This window comes from Stigmatopora argus, chromosome 8 (assembly GCF_051989625.1).
Source record: "Stigmatopora argus isolate UIUO_Sarg chromosome 8, RoL_Sarg_1.0, whole genome shotgun sequence".
NCBI lineage: Eukaryota > Metazoa > Chordata > Actinopteri > Syngnathiformes > Syngnathidae > Stigmatopora > Stigmatopora argus.
In genome coordinates, this window is record NC_135394.1 from 9,510,886 (window position 1) to 9,533,687 (window position 22,802).

At 40.3% G+C, this 22,802-nt stretch overlaps 2 protein-coding genes across 3 annotated transcripts; one reads left to right on the forward strand and one right to left on the reverse strand.

The window, feature by feature from the left end:
* Positions 1-99: 99 nt before the first annotated feature.
* On the forward strand, positions 100-22,753 carry mmachc (metabolism of cobalamin associated C). 2 transcript variants are annotated; one of them, XM_077607890.1, is made up of 9 exons: positions 100-250; positions 349-529; positions 630-827; positions 948-1,097; positions 1,489-1,665; positions 1,748-1,912; positions 20,322-20,634; positions 20,749-20,884; positions 21,627-22,753. In XM_077607890.1, exons 2-7 carry the CDS (start codon positions 419-421, stop codon positions 20,337-20,339), a joined length of 819 nt encoding a protein of 272 aa, XP_077464016.1. In that variant the 5' UTR covers positions 100-250; positions 349-418; the 3' UTR covers positions 20,340-20,634; positions 20,749-20,884; positions 21,627-22,753. The 2 variants fall into 2 exon arrangements, with proteins under 2 accessions (XP_077464016.1, XP_077464015.1); XM_077607889.1 differs by having other exon boundaries at positions 20,749-22,753.
* Positions 11,646-22,187, reverse strand: lrrc52 (leucine rich repeat containing 52). The gene is made up of 3 exons (XM_077607888.1): positions 21,646-22,187; positions 20,328-20,866; positions 11,646-14,845 (listed from the first exon to the last, which is right to left on the reverse strand). Exons 1-3 carry the CDS (start codon positions 21,753-21,755, stop codon positions 14,532-14,534), a joined length of 963 nt encoding a protein of 320 aa, XP_077464014.1. The 5' UTR covers positions 21,756-22,187; the 3' UTR covers positions 11,646-14,531.
* Positions 22,754-22,802: the final 49 nt, after the last annotated feature.

A 22,802-nucleotide genomic window follows, 5' to 3' on the forward strand; every position in this document is an offset into this window, starting at 1 on the left:
TTTATACACGTCAGAGGTGTTCAGCATGTATTGCATGTCTAAAAATAATAAGAAAATATATATGTGCAGCTAGACTTATAGCCACTTTCTTATATTTTGTTATAGCAAACGTTTTGTAAATATGTCAAGAATTCGAATGTTTAGGAGCATTTTTGTGGATAAAACATTTCACCTCGTTACTCCTCTATTAGAGGACCTGCCAAAGTCGTTCTCCGACGCAAGATGGGCGTCACTTTATATCTTTATCATGGTAAGAGTATATTTTTTCCCTTTATTTCCAGAAAAAAACCATAATGGCACTCCTTAAATAGTTTATATAATATTCCCTTTTTATATATAAAAATTTAGACGGATTTAGACTGCTTTCCCACCTCGAAATAACTCATTTAATTGCTGTGAGCAAAGAACACAATATACCATGATTCCAAGCAACGTCAAAATGGCGGCCTCCAGCGTCGACGTGAAAACCGTCAAAAGGCTCCTTGATGGGACTCTTTCGAAACTTGGTTTTGAAGTGTATACTTTGAAGGTACTTTGGTTCGAATGGTTTATTGTTCTAAAATTCTTAACTTCAACCTTACACGTTATCAGTAGCAGGCACCACGTAAAGAACTTCCCCTCTTTTACAGGTGGGATGGTATAATTCTGTGTTACCAGCCAATCTGCACCTGCCTTACCAGGATGATTGCCTGGCCTTTGTGGTACTCAGCACTCCTGCCATGTTTGAGCAAGCTTTCCTTCCCTTCATGGAGGAGAGAAGATGCCAGGGACTCTCTGACCCTATTGACCAATGTGTCAAACACTGTGTCACCTCTGCTATTACACAGGTTGGTGATAAATGTCATGTTTAAATTTACCAGTTTTGTAAGAGTCGTTACTACTAAAGGTACAATTCAATCAATTGTTTTCTCTGATTGTTCCTCTGCTTGCTCTCCTTTTGACTGTAGTTTACGGAACAGAAGGTGGACGTGAGGTATGACTACGAGCTGTTGCCCAGCAGAAAGCCAAAATTCTTGGCGCAGACTGCCGCACATGTATCAGGAGCGGCTTTCTACTACCAGCAGTCGGATGTCAGCGACCAACCCTGGGCTGGCAAAGTAATCCTTTTGAGTTTTGTGAAAATTTTCATACGCTGTCCCATGGCCACCTTATGTAAGAAAGCCATTTTAGAAGGGATGTATCATAAAAACTTAAATCAGAGTTTCTTAAGGCACTCATGATCGCTGCCACCCTTTCCAATTAAAATTAGATTGGTTTGTTTCAGAACTGCTGAAATTGCTATTTTATAAGGAAAAACAAAATGGTATTATAATTTTTCCAAATTTCTTATGTTTATAATAACACTTGAGCCTAACCAGTTGACTTAAAGTGCGAAGCATATACTAGTGTGGGCATTAAAATAAACTTCAAATACAGTAGTCACCCTTTGAAACCAAATCCAAATATTTTAACCTAAGTCCGATTTTTCTTCCTCTTTACACCTGACAGAAGATGTTCGGCGTGTGCGTGCATCCCAAACTGGGAGGCTGGTTTGCCATCAGAGCTCTATTAGTCTTCCAAGACATTCAGATGGACCCAGAGGAGCAGCAGCCTCAACCTGTGGACTGTGTGCCCACCAGGGAGGCCAGAATTCAGCTGCTGGAGGAGTACAACTTGCGCTGGCAGGTCTGTTCATCGCCACAGTGAAATGAAAAACTCTAGGTCCACATTTTCACTTCCTTGTTCCCATCTTTTAACATTGCGGTAGGACTGGAACTACAGAAATATTATTACTCCTACGCAGACTTACTCCCAGAAACAGAGAGATTATTTCGGAACCCCGCCCACCCAGCGTGATGCTCTGTTAAAACGTTGGGGTCTTCTGCCAGAGTCTGAGGACACGCCCTCGCCCGACTCGGGGAAACACGCTCAGGTAAATGGCTTTAGTTGAGGTGTAAAATCTAAATTATTATGGTATCTCCTAACATAGACACTTAATCATTACTTTTCTTTATTTGAATTTGCATCAAAGTTGGTTATCAAGGCATTATTTATGCCTGTATTACAAGTTAAGGTAACCTTTAAAATAGCAGCTATAGCGGCTACATTTGAGTAAATGTAAAAAACATGAGAAACTTAGCAAGTATTGTTAGTTTCTATCAAAGAAAATTAGAGGCCTTTATTTTAAGATTAATGGAGTAATATTAAACAAAGTGGATGTATTATGGAAAAATGGCAGTAGAGTTTGCCTGTGCTTACCTGGTCTTGAGTCTAGATCAGGCTTCTCATACATCCCAAAAATATGTTTTTTACCCTGAGGAAATATGTTCCCTATGAAATAGAAATATTTTTTTCTAGTCATGTTAATGTAATAAGTTCGTATTTATGAGGAATATTTGTTTGAAATTTGAGTTTTATATTCCTTCCTCATGCCTTGCTACGTTATGGATAGAATGAAACTGAAATCTTTCAAACTTAGATGTACATAAAAATGCTTAGCTGGATTTATTTTTAATACGTAAACAAAAAATTGTCTCTTTTTTTCTTTCTATACTTTTTTTACTTTCTATCATTTTAGGCGGCACAGTGAACATTTGTTTTTGTTGTCAGAGGTTATTGTTTGGTGTCATTTAATATTTGTCCCATACATTGAATTGTTTATGAATTTGGAAAATGCATTTGTTTTTATTCAATGGTTTTTTTTAATGTATGAAAAAACACAACTATAGAATATTAGTTACATAAAGCATTTTATTCTATATAATTAGTTAATTTCGTTTCTAATACACAATCAATTGCAAAATGAATTGTCTCATTACGGTCATGTGCATATGTGGAAAAGGGCCAATTCCTTTTTTGTAGGAAGAAAAAAGCGGGAGTCATAATTCTGGTGTCCATGCATTTTTCAAACACTAGGTGTCAATATTATATTAAAGTCTGTGTGTGTCAACCCATACAGTATAGAACAGGGGTGGCCAACTCCGGTCCTCGAGAGCCCCTATCCGGTTTGTTTTCCATAGCTCCCTCCAACAACACACCTGAATCAAATGATCAACTCATCAACAAGCTGTCCAGAAGCTTGATACCAATCCAGATGACTTGATTCAGGTGTGTTGGTGGAGAGAGATATGGAAAACAGGCTATCGAGGACCAGACTTGGACACCCCTGCCATACAGTAAAACATCTATTCCGGGGCTCACTAACGTGATACCCATGGGCACCCAAGGACCACATAACTAGTTTGTGGGCCTTTTCTACAAATGGTGATGGCCCGTTATGATTTTCCTAAGGATGTCCTAGAATGGTTTTAACATCATTTTAGATTTGTTTGCCAACCCTTTAGCTTCTCTGTTACTCGATTAATGGTGATTTTTGGACTATTTCACCACGTGTTAGCATTTTTTAATCTGTTCCTTTATCGCAAAAGAGCTTCTCACCTGAGCCGGTTCTCCCGCCTGGTCCATTAGATCTATCAGTGTAGTGAATCAGCACTCTTGCGGAGTTAATTATACTCCCACTGATACGGCATCACCTCATTTTTACCACCTCCATCTCTTTCACTTCTAGCTCGTATGCTTATCGTGCAGGATGTGCGATGACTTGAGTCAAATCGGTATATGGTAATTGGCTGTAAGAAAAATTCAAATGTAAAGTCATGTAGAAATAGAGTAGTTCGTTTCTTGCGTTATCAAAGGCTACGATGTCTTTTCGCCCCACAAAACTACTCCAGAGAGTTCAGCATTTAGAGGTAGAAAAAGAACACATTTTAGAGAAAAATGTGGGTGCAAAAATCGCCGTCACAGCTATCGTGAATCAGATTTGGGGTGTGCGGATGAAAAGAGCAGCGAGCAGAGAAAGCGTAGCGGCAGAGTGGTGCTTTAAAAGAGTGGTGGGTGAGTGTAGCGGCGCCATCCGCCCACGGGCCTCGGTCACTCAGTTCACAAGGATTGCGGGCAAAGGCCAGCAGCATAGCAACAATGAGGAAATAAGAACACATGAACAAGAATTTAGTGCAATATGTTACAATATGGTAGGTAGGTGGGTTTAAACAAGTATACAATGCAGATACTTAGTAATCTTTCCATGGGTCCACCATCACTGATGCAGTATTTCAACCAAGATAGTATTTATATATACATTTAATTGAGCATGACTTGGACCATTGCTGCCAGTCCTCTGAGTCAAATTCGATTGGATGTCTGTCGATGTCAAAGGCAGCCAATGAGTAAATATAAAAATATTCTGTTATAATGAGCTGCGATAAAATTAATGTGAAAACAACATTTTATTTTTCCTATTTATTCAAAACTAATTTGGCATGGCTTTTGGTTTAAATGTAAAAGCAGAACATATTTTTTTATATATTAATGCAGTGTTTTGATCAGCATTTAAATAATGAATGGCTAATTATTTAGTTTAGGATTATTATTTACTCATTTTTCGTTAATGTGCAAACTCCTCCCACAAAAAATAAACATAATTTCAAGTAAAACCTGTTAGTACTATCCACATTTTGGCTCCATCACTTTATTGTAGAATGAATGCACACACGTCGCCAATAAAGTGTCCGCTTAGTGTACACTTGAAATGTTTACAACGAATTCTCTTATCAGACTCATTGGATTAGCATAATCAGCCTGGCCTCTGGCACCTGTACCTTGCTGTCTTAATCCCGAGCGGGTCCGTGAAGAGGTCAGTGAAGGTGATAATGATTTTGGTTAGACAAGGACAATTATGCTGTTTTTTTCTGGAAAAACGACAAGGTCGTAAGTTTACGTGGTCCACCAGTTCAAATGAATTGATTGGCTGAATAAATATCGCTGTTACTAAGCAAAAGTGGACTGTTGGGCCTCCGTTAGTGACACCGACAGATGATTATTCCGCTGATTATTTGCAATAAGAAAGTGGTGGTGGCGCCCCCGCCAACCAGCCAGCGACAAATACATCACCATGCCGGCAAGCCTGCCTGCGAGTGTATAGCGCTGATACGGTAATAGGATTACGTTCGTTATTCCTCCGAAGGGGACGAGGACGCAACAACGTTCACCTGGCAACCTTGACGTCTCTGTTAAAAAAAATAAGCCCATCAAAGGACAAACACGCTCAAGTTGCTGTTGCATAATCCAACGTTTGAGATTTTTCCTTTCAAGTCATAGCTTCCGTGTGGCGTATTTAAATGTATTATATATATTTCATTTTTTGGGCTGCCAATGACAGAGATAGGCGTCCAAGCTTTTTGAACTGGATCATGGCACTAAATACTCACGTGGACTGGTGGCAAATATTACATCACAGTTAATGAACGATTAGGAAATGTCACTTGTAGTTGATAATGCCACCTTCCAATCTACCGCACGTGCACTTTATCTTCTATTTGCATAATCCATCTCTGTTTCCCACAGATAAATTACATTTTGGTTTCTCGTCGCTTTTCACATAACCTTGTTTTCTGCTTTCTGCAACTGCATCGTGTGAACTAAATAAACACCTCATTTGCCCAAAATGGATTGGACGTGTAGGAAGGATGGAATTTGAAGCAATTTTTCATCCCATCAACTCATTTAGACAGTCAGGTGCTTATTACAGTGAGTGAATCTTAAAAACTTGGGTTAGATTTGACATCCTTGCCATTTTTCAACTCCTATTTTTATAGTCATTTCTGATTTAAGACATCCTGAAAGTTTGTGACAACCACCCCCTTTGGGAGGGTTTGTTGATATATAGTATGTGATTGGTTGTCCTTTTTTAAAATGATAATTGTCTGAATGAAATTTGTGTTTTTTGGGGAGTTATTTTTATGAATTAGCTTAAGAAATTCAACATTACAGCAACACAGCTTAGGAAATTGAATAAATAACAAAAAGAACATAAGATTCTATTCTAAGGTTATAATAAAATTTCCAACATGTTAAAATGTTGTCAATACTAATATTGTGCAACACTTCCCTTTATTAGTCAAGTTATAGCAAGTGTGACAACCAACCCCGTTCTCCCCTACTTACCTGAGTTTCTATTGCCACATTTCACAAACTTCTATTTTGGAGATATTGACAGGCACGTTTCATTGAGAGTCTCCCCACCTCTTCGGCTTCCCCTGAAATTTTAAAAGTGAGACAAATAGCTGACGGCAGAGCAAAATGTGAGAACACATGAATTCATTAAGGCTCACGCTGACCCGCTCGGATGAGGCGTTTAGCTTCAACACACTCTTGTAGCACCTGCGGGAAGTGAAGCAAATTAGCATTTCAAATAGGGATCACTTCAGGCCAGGCCAGTCAGTGTATGTGCACGTTCATAGCGCCACACTCACCCACCCGTCCAAATGCTCACTCGGGGCTGAGGTTGAAGTATTGACAAAACATTACGCCTACATGCAGGCACCTTGTGGAAAAAAGACAAATCTAAATACAGTGGAGAGAACGAGCCGAGCGCAGCTGGAAAATACTTGAATGTGTGTGACATAACAAAGCGGACTCCCACAGTAGCAGGCAAATCACACACCGACTTTATATGATATAGCAGAACTCTTGTCTTAATCAAGATTACTTTGTTAGCTTTCTTGGGTTGGATGTTCAGCTATGTTAATTGCAGCCATTAGAAAATATGGTGGTAATTGTTAACACAAAGTCATGTAAGAATTTGAAGAATAAGATGTCATATTTAAATCTTAAAATAGGCACATCTTGGGGAACGGCTTTATATTAGTATGCATACAAAATAATGCAAAATATCGGGTTATTTACATCCTCATTATGTACTACAGTTGTTCACATTGTTTGATGCACGTTCAAACTCCTGCAAAAAAGTCCTTCCTCTGTGTTGGTTTGAGGAGCTAAAGCTATTGAATTTCCACGAGTGGCTGTCCCCACAAAGCGACTCACTCCAGAATGCAAATGCATCTTGTCGTGGTAAATCCATTAGCACTTTAGCCTCCAGTCACCACTTATCTCTGTTATCGGCTGGGCGAATAAAATGAAGCTACAAAACCAACACGGCTACAAACCGTGACCGGACATTTCGTTGCCAGACAGTTCGTCGAACAGACATATTGTCGCCGGACATTTCGTCGAATGGATATTTAGTCGAAGAGCGTTTTTGTCGAAAGAGTGTTACGACCAAACCCTTAACACAACCATCTTTCTCTTCGATTCGTGCTCACTCATTCAGTTAATTGACTCATTGTCTTGGTACAGTTCGGGGTTCCGTAGTTTGTTTCTTATAGTCTTCTTCTTCCCTGTGTTTCTCTTGTCTGTCAGTCTCCCTCCTGCTCCTCTCACTGGTAACTACACCTTGTCATTAGTTTACAGATTTCGCTAATATATACTTTATGTAAACTTTGAGACTTAGTATATTAATTGTAATTTCTTGTATACTGTGTGTGTATATATATATATATATTTTTTTTTTGAATGATATACTACAAGGTGTTCCACTGCCACATTCTCACCCACCAGATCCCAGTAGAGTTGTTGTACTCAAGACAGTACAGAAGATGAAGGAACTAGCCTCTAAAACTGAAGAAATTACGAGTACTATAATTCAGAACTGCGCATCTAATTTTCCCTTAGAAGCAACTGGATCTCTTCCCAAAAAAGAAAGTCTTAGCAGAATGATTAGAAGACAAAGGAAATTCACAAAGGGGAACGAATAACAGACAAACTTAGGGTTTCGTTAAGAGGGGAGAGACCTACAAGCCATTGCACATAATTTGTAAGTTTTATATCTTCCTCACTTCCTGAAATTTTATTTATTGCCTTTTATTTTAATGTCAAAGTTCCTTTAAAAAAATAAAGTAAAAACTCGCTCTCTACTGATTATAATTTTGAGAGAGAGATTGCCTGGTTGATCGCTTTCAACAAATTATTTATGCAACAAAACAATCGTTCGCGAGTAAGCAACCGTTCGATAAAAACACTCTTCGACTAAATATCCATTTGACATATCGTCCGGCGACGAACTGTCTGGCGACGAAGTGTCCGGCGACAAATTGTCCGTCGACGACATGTCCGGGCGCCCTACAAACAGCACGTTGACTAAACGACTTTGATAAAGAGGACTCATTTATATGCAGAAAAAAGACGACAGATGATTCTTCATCGTCATCAGCGTTCATTCATCACTGTCAATAGCACAAGATAGCACACGTGGGTGATAAGTTAACATAAAAACATTGATTCCAGCAGCAGTGTATTTTTGGATCACACTTAAAAATGGTTAAAAAAACGGTTACACAAGTAGCAAAAGAGTCTCAAACATTGTTTAGAAAAAAAGTATTTTTAACCCATTTTACCCATGATTCATGTCCCAAGCATTTGGACTGGGATGGCAAACGGCCAGACCTCCCTGTTCGAATAGATTGGGCATCTTTCGCTGTCAATGTTTTTTTTTTCCTGATTCAACAATCGCAGTATTATTCACATTTTGGCAAATGTTCCTGTGAAAAAAACATTTGGGATTTACTCCCTCCTCACTTACTGAATAAGAATAATTTGCTGCACCTCAATGTCCCACGCCAGGTGAACTAAATCATCCAGGACACAAAATATACACACAGTATCACTGCCTAGCAAGCATCATAGGTTAAGCGAGGGAAGTCCTTGTGGAGTAGAGCGGAAAGCATTTTTTCCACTTCCTCTTTCCAGCTTTCTTCCTCATCTCTTTTGTATCGAGCGATTTTCCAGCAAATGACTTTTCAGCTTGCAGCCTCCGCGTTGGCGTCTGACCGTGATTCCTGCCAACTAATCTTTCTCCTGGAGTGTGTGCTGAGATAGTGTGGCTGCCACTAGGTACACTTATGATGAAAGTTCAAGCGTACTTCAAAAGTTCCAAGTGTGGTCGTGCAATGAATGCGACTCACGAGTCAAAGCACTGCTGCTTTCCGAGTGACACTCGACTAGCGAGGACTAAAATACATAATGAGACCTCATTAAGGCTAGCATCTCACAAGTATGTGTGTGTGTGGTGGTCCCAGGAAGCCCCCTCTCAGGAGATTCAATTCAGGAAAGAGAGGAGATTGAGGTGGGGAATTGTCGCCTTAAGTGTTTAAATCGGGATAAGTGGAAGAGGGCGAGGGGAAGTTCTGGGGATTTGTGCGTCACAAGGTGGTGGCGTTGGGGGGTCTCTATCTCTGGAGTAGAGGGGCCGGGGTGGTCCTTGAAGTGGCAGTCTGATGGTAATGAGTTGTTAATCTCAGAGGAGATCCACGTCTATTCCAGGAAGTGGGAAATGTTCTATTCAGGGATTTCATGCCAGGATGCTTCACCTCTCATTAAAAAGGAAGCAATGATATTAATGTGTATCATGAGCATTTTTTAGATAACCCTAACTTAGGGAAATGCCATGAACACCAATGGATGCATGAATTTTTGGGGACTTGTAGGGCTCACAGTGTCAAAATGAGTCAATAATCCCATCTAATGGTGGTATGCAGGCTCTGCCAGTGCCAGGACTCTACTGCACTTGTCTTCAAATCCTCGATGTTTTCACTATTGCTCAGTGTTCAACAAGTGAATTGCATGCTCTATTGGATTCAGGTCTGGTAATTTTCCATTGGAGAATATTCCACTTGTATGCTTGAAAAAGCTCTTTTCCATTGACCAGTAAGTTTGAAGTTTTATTATGGAGAAATACAAACATTGAATATTTCACTTAACTTTTAAGAATGTATCCTGACTCATAAGACACATTGAAATCAAAAGCATGAGCTAAATCGTCTATCTGGAACACCCAGAACACACCTTAAACTATTTTACAACTCGGTCCCACACTTCCTTACTTTGAAACTACTAAAAACACACACACAACACCTGTTCTGAAGCGTTTAAAAACTGAAACTGACCTTCACTAGAGATCTTCTTTAAACCCTGATTTACTTGGTTTGGGAATGAGATAGTCATCAAGTCTAAAGAACACAAACTACCAGAGGCAGAAGAGCATTGCTCGGAAAGGCGTTGATCCTGTTATTTCTCTAAGGGTGATGTTAGCTCGTAAGCGTGAAGCCCATATAGACCATCTAATGCAATAAGTCAATAACATGGTCCGGGTTCACACAGATACGTGCAGGCGAGCCTCCTAGGGTTCCACACGAGCTGTTTGTTATTCACTTGCCTTACTGCAAGCGCCCCGACGTTAAAACGCAACAAGGCAGCCGGGCAGGGTTTCCCCCAATGCTTTATTGGCTCATTTACCAGGCGAAAACAATGATACAAAAGAATATAAAATGCATACATAGTTTAACTATGTTTAGAAGAGCATTGTCGACCGCTTATTTTTTGTTGTTTTTGTTTGATACTGTGATTCAACACGTGCCGTTTTTGTAAGACTCTACTTTTAAGGAATGGTGATATATATGTACATTATAATAACATGTAATCTTTTTAAATTCCTGTCAACTTAACTTTTTTATTTATATTTCCCAAAAACCTGTTGGGGTACCGATGGGCTTTTTTTTTTACAACCAGTTCGGCAGGTTTTCTGGGTGAAATCTTAATGAGAAAAATGATTTGTCATTGTTATTTCACTTATACTTCTATAGGAAAGTTGAATAAGCAATGTTGGGTCCATTGGTCATCCTTGAAGTCTTTATTGCTCATGATACATGTTTTACAAAACTAAAAGACTCTCAAAGAAATGGGAAAAGAAAGCAACGTCAGCCGGCGTGTCAACTGTAGGTCATTGGCTGCCACTGAAACTGGGAGAGGCGCTGCCAGTCCTCCAAGTTCAAATAAATTGGAGGTCAATCCCTGTCAATGGCAGCCAATCAGTTGAGTTAATACCATTCGCACACACACTCACCAACACTCCCGAAAACCGTTGAATGTGTTTGAGGACCTTTTTGGAGTGGGGGTCTGACCATGAAAAGGTTTTGAGTCAAAGCAAATGTGTGTGTGTGTGTTGCGTGTCTGTATTTCAAAATGAGGCTGGAGGTGTGTGTGGTCATGCATGACAAGCACGAGCAAGAAAAAAAACAAAAAACAAGAGCGCTAATGTTGATGCGCCGACTTTATCGGCGTCCTTGACGTTTATCTTGTGCCGGTGAGAGCGTACACGTGTGTGGATCTGACAGATGCAGGAAATGTCTGACACCTTTGGACTATTAATGATTATAACTGCATAATTCCTTCCCATCCATTTTATATTTATTACAAAGCAGCGTCTCTAATGCAGATTGTCCAGCATTGAGCGGTCATTATTTTGCTACCATTGATACGGTACTAGGCATCCAATCCCGTTCAAACATGATTGGACGTCTACATACCTGTCAACCTCTGCCGATAACTGCCCTTATAAATGATTATGATTCCCCTTACAAACCCCCAAAAAACCTTACAAACACCGTACGACTCGTACGACTCGTACGGTGTTTGTAAGGTTTTTTGGGGGTTTGTAAGGGGAATCATAATCATTTATAAGGGCAGTTATCGGCAGAGGTTGACAGGTATGCGTCTAGTGTCTTCAATGCCCCCAATTGGGATAATTCCTTTTTTTATCTTAGCTATTTGTTGTGGAAAATTAATTCAAGTCATTTGTGTGTGGATGTTGTCAATGTTATGATTTCTCCTCCCCCCACCACTCCAAGAAGTTCCCCAATCATTATTTGAAGACATTCCTACCAATTCCCGCTCGCTTTCAACCAAAACAAGGCTGTTAGAGCAAAACCACCCGCGACTCCCAACGAACGGGTCGTCGTGGCGTCTCAGCGGGATTCCGTGTGATCGCTTTGCCCCACTTCCACACACAGAAAAGCAGTCCCACAGGCCGAGGTCAGCCGGGCCAGTCACTTAGATTCCGCCAGGGCTCGGCGATGTGCTCGATCACCCTGACGTGGTCTCCGTGCGTTAGCCTGATCTGCGTCTTCCACCAGAACAGGTTGGCATTCAGTGTCAAACACGCACACACCCGCAACTACTTCTATATACACGCAACACGTTAAAGGTAGCTTGCACATATTTTTCTGTTTTTACATTCATATGTTGTTGTTGTTGTGTTTTTTTTGGTTTGAGGTATGTTTTGTATGTTTAAGGATTTCTAATCCTAATCCAATTTAAGGTTCATTTACTAGTTGGCTCTTTGTGTTTACCACATCGGTTGGGTAAATTTTGGGAATCAGCAGTTTTGGTAGATGATCACTCAGTCAGGGGTGAAAATTTATAACAAATAATTTAAAAAACAAAAATGAACATCCAACTGGACTGACCGTTGATTTCCTAATTCATGCCAGAGGTTGTAGCAAGACTACTCAGTATTCATGTAAAACTACAGCGTCTTACTATATGCATTTTTTTTACTGTTTTATGACCTTTCTGCATATTAAAACTTTGGCAAACTAGTAGAAGTACTACTAAGTGTTACCAATGAAGCATTTTGGTAGTTCAGGAGGCTACTACTCTGGTCTAGCAGGGTTACTAATGCTGCACTATGGCAAGTCCATTGAGCTTTTTTCCCGTTCTTCTTGATTTTGTACTAGTACACTTTAAGTCCACACTAAAATATTCAGATTTGAGCTATTATTTGTGACAAAGACAGCACAAAAGTTTACAAGTAAACTTGAACTGAATACAATAGTAGTGGAAATAAAGTAATACATTTTACTAGTGAATTAGCGCTGAGGGCAAAAAGCATACTAGTTGAAATGAGTCTTTTCAGCATTGCTTGCCAAGTCAGTGGGACAAAAGCGCTTTGTGTGTTCGTATGAGAATTTAGTAGGATACTGGATAAAGAAACTTGAGCCCTAAAATGTTTGTAGTTGTATTTTAGGTGCACTTTCATGAATTTTAATGTCTTTTGGGATTATAGATTATGGTTATACATTTAGAGTTCAAATGGTCAATTATAGACATTTGAGTGATGGTCCGCCTTTGTTGTGACAGGTAATACTGTAATATCAAATGGAGTAGGATGAAATTAGAAAAGATGAAAAAGCAACATTTTTCAATACTATCCAATCTAAAATGTGATCTTTGAAAAATCTAAAATTAAAATAATGCCTTTTCCTTAAAGAATTTAAAATAATTGAATTGTATTTTTTAGATAAAGGAAAAAAGAACCGTCAATTTAAATTAGAGTTAATAAATTACAGTTTTTAAATTACATTTAAGTACTGCAGAAGGAGAGATTTAAATAATAATGCTGTTAAAACACATTCAAAAATGCATTTAAAGAATGTGCAAAATGCCAAATAAGAAATGAATGGCAATTGAATAGCACAATTAAAGTAAAAAAATACTGTTAAATTCACAAAAAATCTAAAAGGCATCTAACCAACAATTGTTTCTAAATGGCTGTTAAACATTAACAAAAAAAACTTAATTTTAGGGCCAAATTTCAATAAATTAAAATGATCATCACAATACCATTGATTAGATGCATTTAAATACTGACATATTATTCATATTAAATTCATAAAAAATGTTAGTGACCGCTTTTACGTACAAAATCTTACTGAATTCCTAAAAGATTGGTGTGTTTTGTATGTTGACGTATGTGTGCGCAGGGGGTTATTGCTCTCAATAAGCTTTTAGCTTTTTTCCTACTCTTAAGATGAAGGCATAGAGTTGATCTCCTGGCTTACACACAAAAACACACTCACGTGCACTCTCGCACATAACACACACATTCCATCCTTGTGTTAAAGATGTCGACAATAACAATAGGCTGCTTTCGGGATGGTGCGCTCATTCCCTAATCACTATACAGTGTTCCTTCTGCATATTTGTCGATGTATTTTTAGCCCCATCTTCCATTATTTGCTGGGAAATTCCTCCAACACTTTGTCCAATACAAAAGTGTTGTTTTGGCTGTTTTGTTAATTGTCTGTGCCAAGTAAGAACTATGTTAACATTAGTTTGAGGAGCTTCATTAGTTACTGTCTATATTACTTGTAGAGGAGAATAAAACCCACTATCACCTCAAGGTTTTTTTTTGCTGAATTTTTATAGATTGGATTTTATTGAGCCACAACCTCTAGTCCTTTTTTCAGTAAAATAAACCAAAAAAGCACAAAACATAGCCAGAGTCAGTTATAGGAAGTGATTTAGGGCAAGGTAGGCTTTTTCATCGAATTTAATTTCATTACTGTAATGACCAGAGTTTGAATTGTTTTTTTTCTCCATGAAATTCAATCGTTTCGTCCGAAAAATACTTTTTTTCCCACTAAATCGGCCTCCGGCAGAATCCTTACTTTTGATTACGTCATTGATTTCATCTATGCGTAGGCAAACCGTTACGAAAATAATTTTTGCACAATTTCAAGAGTTAGTGATCTATGTAGTTCTTAATGAATCATTTTTGAATACTCTTTGAGAAGATTCTATCATTGAATAAATATGTCAAATCTTTTGATAGTGGTACTTTAAATTCACAGATGTTTTCTCTTCCTGCCTGTATTCCATTTTTAACGACCGACCATTGTTTCCAGATGCATTATGGGATACAATTAATGCGTCATATGCCTACACTCACAAAAGGGCACCTAATAGTGACTAGGGAGTTATTCCGAACATAACCAGAAAGAGATCCGCTCGTAGAGTCTTTGGTCTGAGAGTCAGCGGTGTCAAACCTGCACGCCAGGCTTGCCCACGTCTCCGTTTCCCTGCTTGCCCACGCTGCCCCACTTGGCGTCGTTGTCTTCGCTGTCCAGCTCCTCGCTTTTGCGTTTGCTGTACCGCTCATACAGCACCATGAGCACGCCCATCACCCACGCCGACACCGTGCCCGCCGAGAAGATGATGAAACCGATAGCCACGAAGAAGAGGTAGTCCCAGTAGCCCAGACCCTGGTGGCAGTCCGCCCGCAGCTGCATGCCCACCTCGCCCAGATGCTGACCCGCCAACTCGGCCGGGCTGTGACATACCGTTTGGCCCTCATCTGAGAGAGGAGAAATCAAGAGATTAGTCCATTTGAAATGGATTGGACGTCCATCCCCGCCAATGAAAGCCAATGACGTCAAGGCATGTTAGCATTTTTTGGGGCTGAAGTTGCAGAATTAAAACTCACAAGGACACTTTGACCTTCCGACAGAGCAATCAGACACACGAGAGAGTAGTAGAGGAAGCGTATTTTTCCCTTTTTATCAGCTCATCTAACTTCATCTCTCATTAGCGGCACACTAATTGACATCCTCATCACCGCTTGCCCGCCATCCCCCCCTTCATGCTCAGTTGACTCTGCGAATAATAATGACGTGAAAGGACGAAAGGGAGGAAAGACAATGCGTAATCAACTTCCGCAATAGGCCAAGATGACAATGTCCCATGTTTTGTTTGTGTTTACATAGCATATGTAGTAGTATATCTTACATTATATTTGTATACACTATATGATATATGTACATTAGATTTAACTTGTGACTAGGGATCCGATATTTATTCAAAAGCTAAATTACTGTACTTCTAGTAAATAATAACTTGGTTCTTTTGGGTTTATTTGAGTGGGCGAGAACATTATTTTTCTGTACAAATCTTGTCTAGTAATGTCAAATACAGTATACATAAAAAAAAATAATTCATACTGTTTAGACGTTTGCCTTTCAAATGTTCTTTTGCGACAAAACTGACCTGTGAAACCAAACAACTTTGTCGCCTCACGTAATGATAAAATATCGCTAAAGTTTGGACACCCCTGCGCAACCATCAGTGACCTCCACTTTTACACATTCGAAAATACTCCAATATAAGCACCACTGACGGCTGAGTTTGTTCGCTCTCCCTTCTGGCTGATGGCTCCCTCTGTCCACTAAAATGTACTCACGGAGCAAGTAGGCTAAAGAAAGGGATTGGATACTTTACATGAATGAATAGTCAGAAATGATTTCCAGGAACGGGCTTGGTTTCAAAAAGCTTCCTCTTCCTCCCTGGCGCTCCTTCTCCTGTCAGTTCAAGCACATCGCTTGCTGTCACTGTCCATCTGGGCCATCTGACATTGATGCATGGCCTTTTCATAGGAAAATGACACAGTGGAACACGACAGGAGTCAATCTGCCTGCGCGGTATTCCTTAATAGTCAATCATGTCCCTCTAAAAAAGCAAAACTGAGTTTAAATGGGTTTATCATGGGTAGACAGACGTCCAATCCATTTAAAGTTGGAGGATGGCAGCGAATGAATGAATTCCAATCCTCCTACTTCAAATGGACTGGACATTTAGTGACATTTAGTAACAATGGAAGCACCAAAATATCCTCCATTTTTCCCAGGATTAGTGGAAAATCAAGTTTACACCTTGACAACAAAAACAAATAAATACCTGAGTATTGATACCTTTACAATCAATCAATTTTAAAATTGGCTGACTCACTTGGAATGATCGTCTTTCACTGCCCTTGACGTCAAGAGACGTCCAATCCAGTTTGATTGGGGACGTGGCCATGTATTGGACGTCTATCGCCTTGACAACAAGAACTTAATATCGGAGTATAGATACTTTTGCAATCAAATATCGTATCCGCAAGCCATGTTTTAGTATGGATACTTTGATATTTATTGATACTTATGACATTGGACGTCTCAATTTGCAAGATAGAGCAACAGCAGATAAAATAAATCATCATAGCCGCTTTGATCTGGAATGCCACTAAATCCCGTTAATAACAGATTTAGTGGGACTTTTAGTGCAACTTAATTGGAATTCCATACAAGTTTAAGGACAAATGCAAATGACTACGTAATGAGTTTGATCCAAGGTTATCAAACTGTGCCTGCGTCAATAAGACCCGACATCGCTTGGCACTTTATTTGCAAGATTTTAATTCCAAATTGATCAGATCCATCAACGTCCAAAGAAAAGAAGAAGTGCTAGCCGTTTTCAAAGTGGACTTTAGTGCCTGACAGATAAGAGCACCGGGCGCAAAATGTCAAGGACAGAGATGGCTTTCCTGATGGGAAGTGTCCAAAGCCTCTTATTATTTATATATATATATATATATATATATATATATATATATATATATATATATATATATATATATATATATATATATATATATATATATATATATATATATATATATATATATATAATATATATAATATATATATATAATATGTAATATAGTATACTGATATTTTCAGATTTTCTTATCCATTTTTATATGGTTACTTTGTGTATTATTTGTATTCGGCAGAAAGAAATGAGACTAATACAAACGCCCATTCTGTAAAAATACATAAACGTGAGCAAGTATGAAATCTCATGGTTTGAACTTCCAATTTTTGCTCAACTTTCAAGGCATTTGGACATCCTGAAAACAATCAAGTGATTATCTAAAGCTGCAGAAATGTGCGCCGATGCTATCAAGGAGCTTAAATGCAATCATCGCGCCTAAGAATAGTTGACCTTTTCCGCATTGACGCCTTCGCTCCGGTTCTCCAACGTTAGTCAGAACGCCGCCGTCCTCCTTTTTTTTTCAGTTTCTCCATCGCACTTCTCTTCCTCTTCCTCTGGCGGAGGATAAGTGGAGAACCGTAGCGAAGGTCGACGCACAGCAAAAAGCTCTTATCGCTTCATTTTGCTTCATTTTTTCCCCCTTTTTATTCTCCCTTCAGCATTTTTTCACTCTATTTCCTTCATCCATCGGCCTGATTTGGTTTCACTACGGGAACAAATGGATTGAGATGCTATGTTGAACCCATGAGTGATAGTGCGGCCCCCTTTGTTAAAAACAAAACAAAAAATAAATATTAAAATGTAGGGAGAAAAATTTGTGTAAGACATTTTTTCAGGGTACATTTCTTAATCACTTGTACATATTTTCTTGTTAAATGTGTAGTGATTCACATATTTGTTGTTTAATCTATTTTTGGGGCTGAGTTAAAGTAAAAAAAATGGATTTATGTTAAGTCTTCAAAGATTTGTAAGGGAACAGCAACATAAAATCAATGTAAATAAAAAAGAGATGGTTCCTTTATAGTCACTTCGAGTGACCGCAAAATAATATAAATGAACTCATTGGCTGCCATTGGCAACAATGGACGTCCAATCCATTGTAACCGAGAGGTCTGGCAGTGAGCATTTGCTCCCATTGAACATTAACATTTACAGCCAGTTCTCCCAGTTGAGATGAAATGGGTGTCTGTTGTTATCAATGAGTTAAAAAACAAAAAGTTATGCATAAATAACAAACTTTTACGCTTTTTGGGATAAGGGAGGAAACCCGAGATAACCCAAGGGGAGAATATACAAACTCCACACATGAGGAACCACTTGGGATTGAACCCTTGACCCCAGAACTGTGAGGCCGACGCGCTAACCACTCAGACGCCGATTTATATCATAAATAGAACAAAAAGCAACAAGATAAGGCAAACACTGTTTGAATGATATTCTTTTGAATATAACATAATACCATATATATCTGTGTTATGTCTGATTGTAAGTTACAAGATGTTTAAATGCAAATTTAACATAATTATAATGATGAAATACTAGACAGAAAAACAGACCTCTAAAAATAGATCAACTAAACACAACATGAATGAATGTCATCTGCAAGCCTAAGATTGAAAATGTGATATTTAAAAAATCGACATCCAGGTGTGCCATTTCTTTTGCCCATATGTTATATTTTGGCTCGGCCGCCCAAGTAGGTCAACAGAACTGGATCCGTCCAATATGCTGAATAATGCATGCTGCGCCTGTATTGAATGATGCAATTGTCTTTGATAAATTTGAGCGGCGGCCTCACGCCGACCCCGTTTTGTCACACCGCTGTGACACGTCTCGTGAGTTCACTGTGGGAGAGTCGACTTTCACTTCTTTCCCCCAGAGATGCAAGTGCGCTAACATCTCTGGAACGGAGGCTTACTTTGCGCTCGTCCGCCCGCGTGTGGAGGAGCTCGTGTCCAAATCGGCGCGTCAGGCCGCTCGACCGTTCACTGACAATTAGCCAGACTCTCTCTGTGTGAGAGCAACGCCGCAGGCGCGGAACAATAAATAGAATGGAGACACTACACGGAAGCTTTTCCCGCAAAAACAAACTCTACACTTCTCACATACTTTCTATTCGACATATGATTTTGTTCAGCATTCTCGGGTATTGCTATGATACTATTCTTTATTATTATTATGGAAGTTAGATGTCAGTGGCAGTGAATGAGTCAAAAAGCATTTCTGGTGCAAGGGTGTCTTTGGGTAATTAGAAAACCTAATTATTATTCATCAGTAGAAAATGCTGTTTTTGGAGAAACTGCGTATGATTTTTGCTTTGCTGGTTTGTAAACTGTAGGAGATTTGTGGGTCACTTTCTGCTGGTTTTGTGTCATTTTCAGATCATTTTGGAGATTCCGGGTCGCTTTTTGTTGATTTGGGGTCACCTATTCATTTTGATTCATTTCTTGATTATTTCCTGCTATTTAATTGTTTCTGTCTATTTCGTAGGAAATTTTGGGTCATTTTCTGTTTATTACTGGTCACTTCCTAATGATTTTAGGACATTTTTAGGTCACATTCTGATTATTTTGGGTCATTTGTTGATTAGAAATCAACTTTGGTTCATTTTAGAGCAATTCTGGGTCATTTCCTTTTGACTTTGGGGCATTTCTGCGTCACTTACTGCACATTTTGGTTCACTTCATTTGATTTTCACATCAAATGTTGGTAATTATTGTATTTTTACATGGTCATTTTATAAACAAAAAATACACTTGTTATACAGCCCGATTGAGACAGTTTTTTTCTTCGTAGCGTTTTAAAATGTGCCAGGACGTTAGGGTTAACGTTGACTTTTCCTATCAATACTGTCTCGTTAGCCTTTTATGATGTCTTCATGTTGCACACACGTTGTGGTGACAGTTTGATAAGTGTGTCGCTATCTGAGATTAAACCAGAGATGCAATCGCATCATCTTAATGAGATGATGTGACAACAAGCAAAATGGAGACCTTGGAGTGTCTTTGGAATACTTTATAGTATAGATAGTAGTCTCTTACATGCTGGCAATCTTAAAAGGCTTTTCTCTTTTTCTGTCTTGTGTGTCTGGGCCCAACCTGTAAATGTTCTAATAACTGACACTATGGATTCTGTATAGTGTCACTTCAATGAATTCTGTTTAGGCAAGTGTCCAAAGTACCTAATGATTTAAGATCTGATTTTTTATTTACATGGGTGCACACCCTGATTAGTTGCGGTTCACTGATTTGTTTCTGTTGTTGTTAGAATCCATTTTTTTTTTACCCTTTTGATTCGGCTTGACACTTTTCTTGAAAACAAAATATGGCCAACACTAAGTTTTGAGTTACTGATACAGAATTGGCAGGTTTCTAAAAAATAAAAAAAAACTACTGCTGATATTTGTCGTCTTTTCCGTTATTTATGATGTTCAAAGCCATTATGACCCTTTCTCCTTCCAGTCTTACCTTGGAACTTGAAGCTCTCGATCTGGACCCAAAGGCAGAGGTCTTCGGTGTCGCAGTCGCAACTCCACGGGTTCCCGCTGAGTCCCAGCGACCGGAGGGCCGGCAGTCCGATCAGACCGCTGATGTTGAGGGCGGTCAGGTTGTTCCGGCTCACGTCCAGGACCTGCAGGGCCGGGTTCTCTGCAAAGGCGTCGGAGTGGATCTCCCCGAGACCCGGGTTATCCGTTAGCCGCAGCATGACCAGGGACGCCAGGGGCCCGAAAGTCCGCTCCTCAATTTGCAGCAGGGCGTTGAAGGACAGGTCCAGGTAGGCCAGTTTGCGCAGGTTCCCGAAGGTGGACTCTGAGATCTCCGTCAGAGAGTTGTTGCTGCAGTCCAGGTAAACCAAGTCAGATAAGTAATTGAGCTGCAATGCCGGCAGGTCCCCGATGCGGTTGTTGGAGATGATGAGCTGCCGCGTAGCCAGTGGAAGATCAGAGGGGAACTGGGTCAGCTCCCGCCCGGCGCACTGGACCACCAGCTGGTCGTCGCACACGCACCTAGGGTAAGGAAATTTGGTGAGTCTTTCACTTCTTCAGTTTCAGGAAACACTTGGGGAAAGGAACGCATGATATTCTGTTGGGTAGAGATAGTCATTTGTTTTAAAGTCTTACCGGACTGATAAGAGGAACAGAATCTGCGGTGGGGTCTTTTGTCTTAAGAATAGTATTAGTTCAAGATCAACTGATCTCGGTCTAGTCTCAGACTCAGTCTTGTGTCGGTATTGGTCTGGCTTTTGTGTTTTGAAAGTCTTGATCTTGATTCGATCTCAGTAATTACGGGTCTCGGAAAGTCTTGGTATTGGTCTGTATAGTCAGAACGGATAATGTACACTCACGACTTTGCTCATTCTGGTCTCAGGCAAGTCTTGGTCCCTCTTGGGTCAGATCGCACGTGGCCTCGAGCACCATGTGATAAAAATCCTTGCTTAAACAATCACATTTTATGCAAGCATGGTAGAGTCGTGATCTGCGTGTGCCACTTTTGCAGTTTTTCGAGGTACTAGGTGTCACCTTGTCAAAGCTGACAGAAGTAAACATTGAATATGAAGGAATTAGGTCACTTTTTTTCTTCTCTATTGACAAAACAGTGCTTCTGTTTTTCTCGAACGTGAATCGTGATGCCTTTCCTAAATGTCATCACCAATTTGCATCTATTCCCCGTCAATTTCCATTCCTTCCAATGAAAAGTTTCCAGTTAGTTTCCTCAATCCTACATCCTAACTTCCAGCACGAATCAAACTGAAACTTTACCAAACAGTTCCACTCCTCGCACGCACCTGTCGGGGCAGCCGGCCGTCAGAGCCGGCGAAGGTGCCGCCCCCATCACGAAGACCAAGAGGGACAGGAGCCGCAAGGAGTGGGCGCCGGGCCGCCGGGGGACACGCATGACGGGGGCCGCGGCCCGGAGCGTCACGGAGCCGGGACGCTCCCCCGGCTCATCCCGGGCGGGCTCTCGGGATCTACCCTCTCGGAATCCAGCCTCTCTCACTTAGTCCCAGACGGGTGACAAACTGTCGGGCGATCTCAGCGGGCTTCGCCACACCGAGTCACCGAATCGAGCCCGCGGTGACTCATGCCGGTGAGTTAGTCGTCCCCGGCCGAGTGCATGACGGGGTCCTCGCTTCCCGAGCCAAAGGGATGACCCACGGGTACTCCTCGGATTCGGGATGAGCCGTCCTTTTCTTCTTCTCTCTGCGCGGCACTTCTCTCCGGTAGAGGACGGACGGAGGCTGAGCGCCGCGTCCTTCGCGCTCGTTGACTCGGCGCACTACTGATGCGCCTGAGAGCGGCGCTGCCTGGCAGAGCGCCTGTGCACGTGACCACCAGTGAGTGAGTGAGTGTGTGTGTGTTTGTGTGTATGTGAAGGGATGATTGCCAGGCTGACGTCATCAGGTGTTCATGCGTGCACGAGAGCAACCAAACTTAAATGAAACATGACTCTCTTGCTTTCTATCTGTTGCTGCCTCTCTCTCTCTCTCTGTCAAACGCACGCACACTTACTTATGGAAAGATGACGATGCAAAGGAGAGCCCCGGTCAATTGCACTTTTTTTATGCACATTTTTAGAATCCCACACGCGAATACATGACGAGAACACTAGCGCCATACTGTTGTAGCCGACAACTCCTACCCAGAGACACTCAAACTAACCTAACTTTGTAAATGTTTCCAATTTTTCAGGTTGTAGTTTCAACTCTAGCAGTCATATTTTTATAAAAAAAGTGGGCAACATTCAGATTTATTCTGACTTTTATCTCAGAATTCTGATGGTAAAGACTGAGTTCTGATGTCAAGTTAGAATTCTGAGAAAAATCTGAATTCTGGGAATTGAGTCAGAATTCTGAAAACAAAGTCCAATTTCTGACCTTAATCGTGGTCGGATGATTCGCCTAAAGACGTTTCGCCGACGGACGTTTGACAGACGGACAGGTCG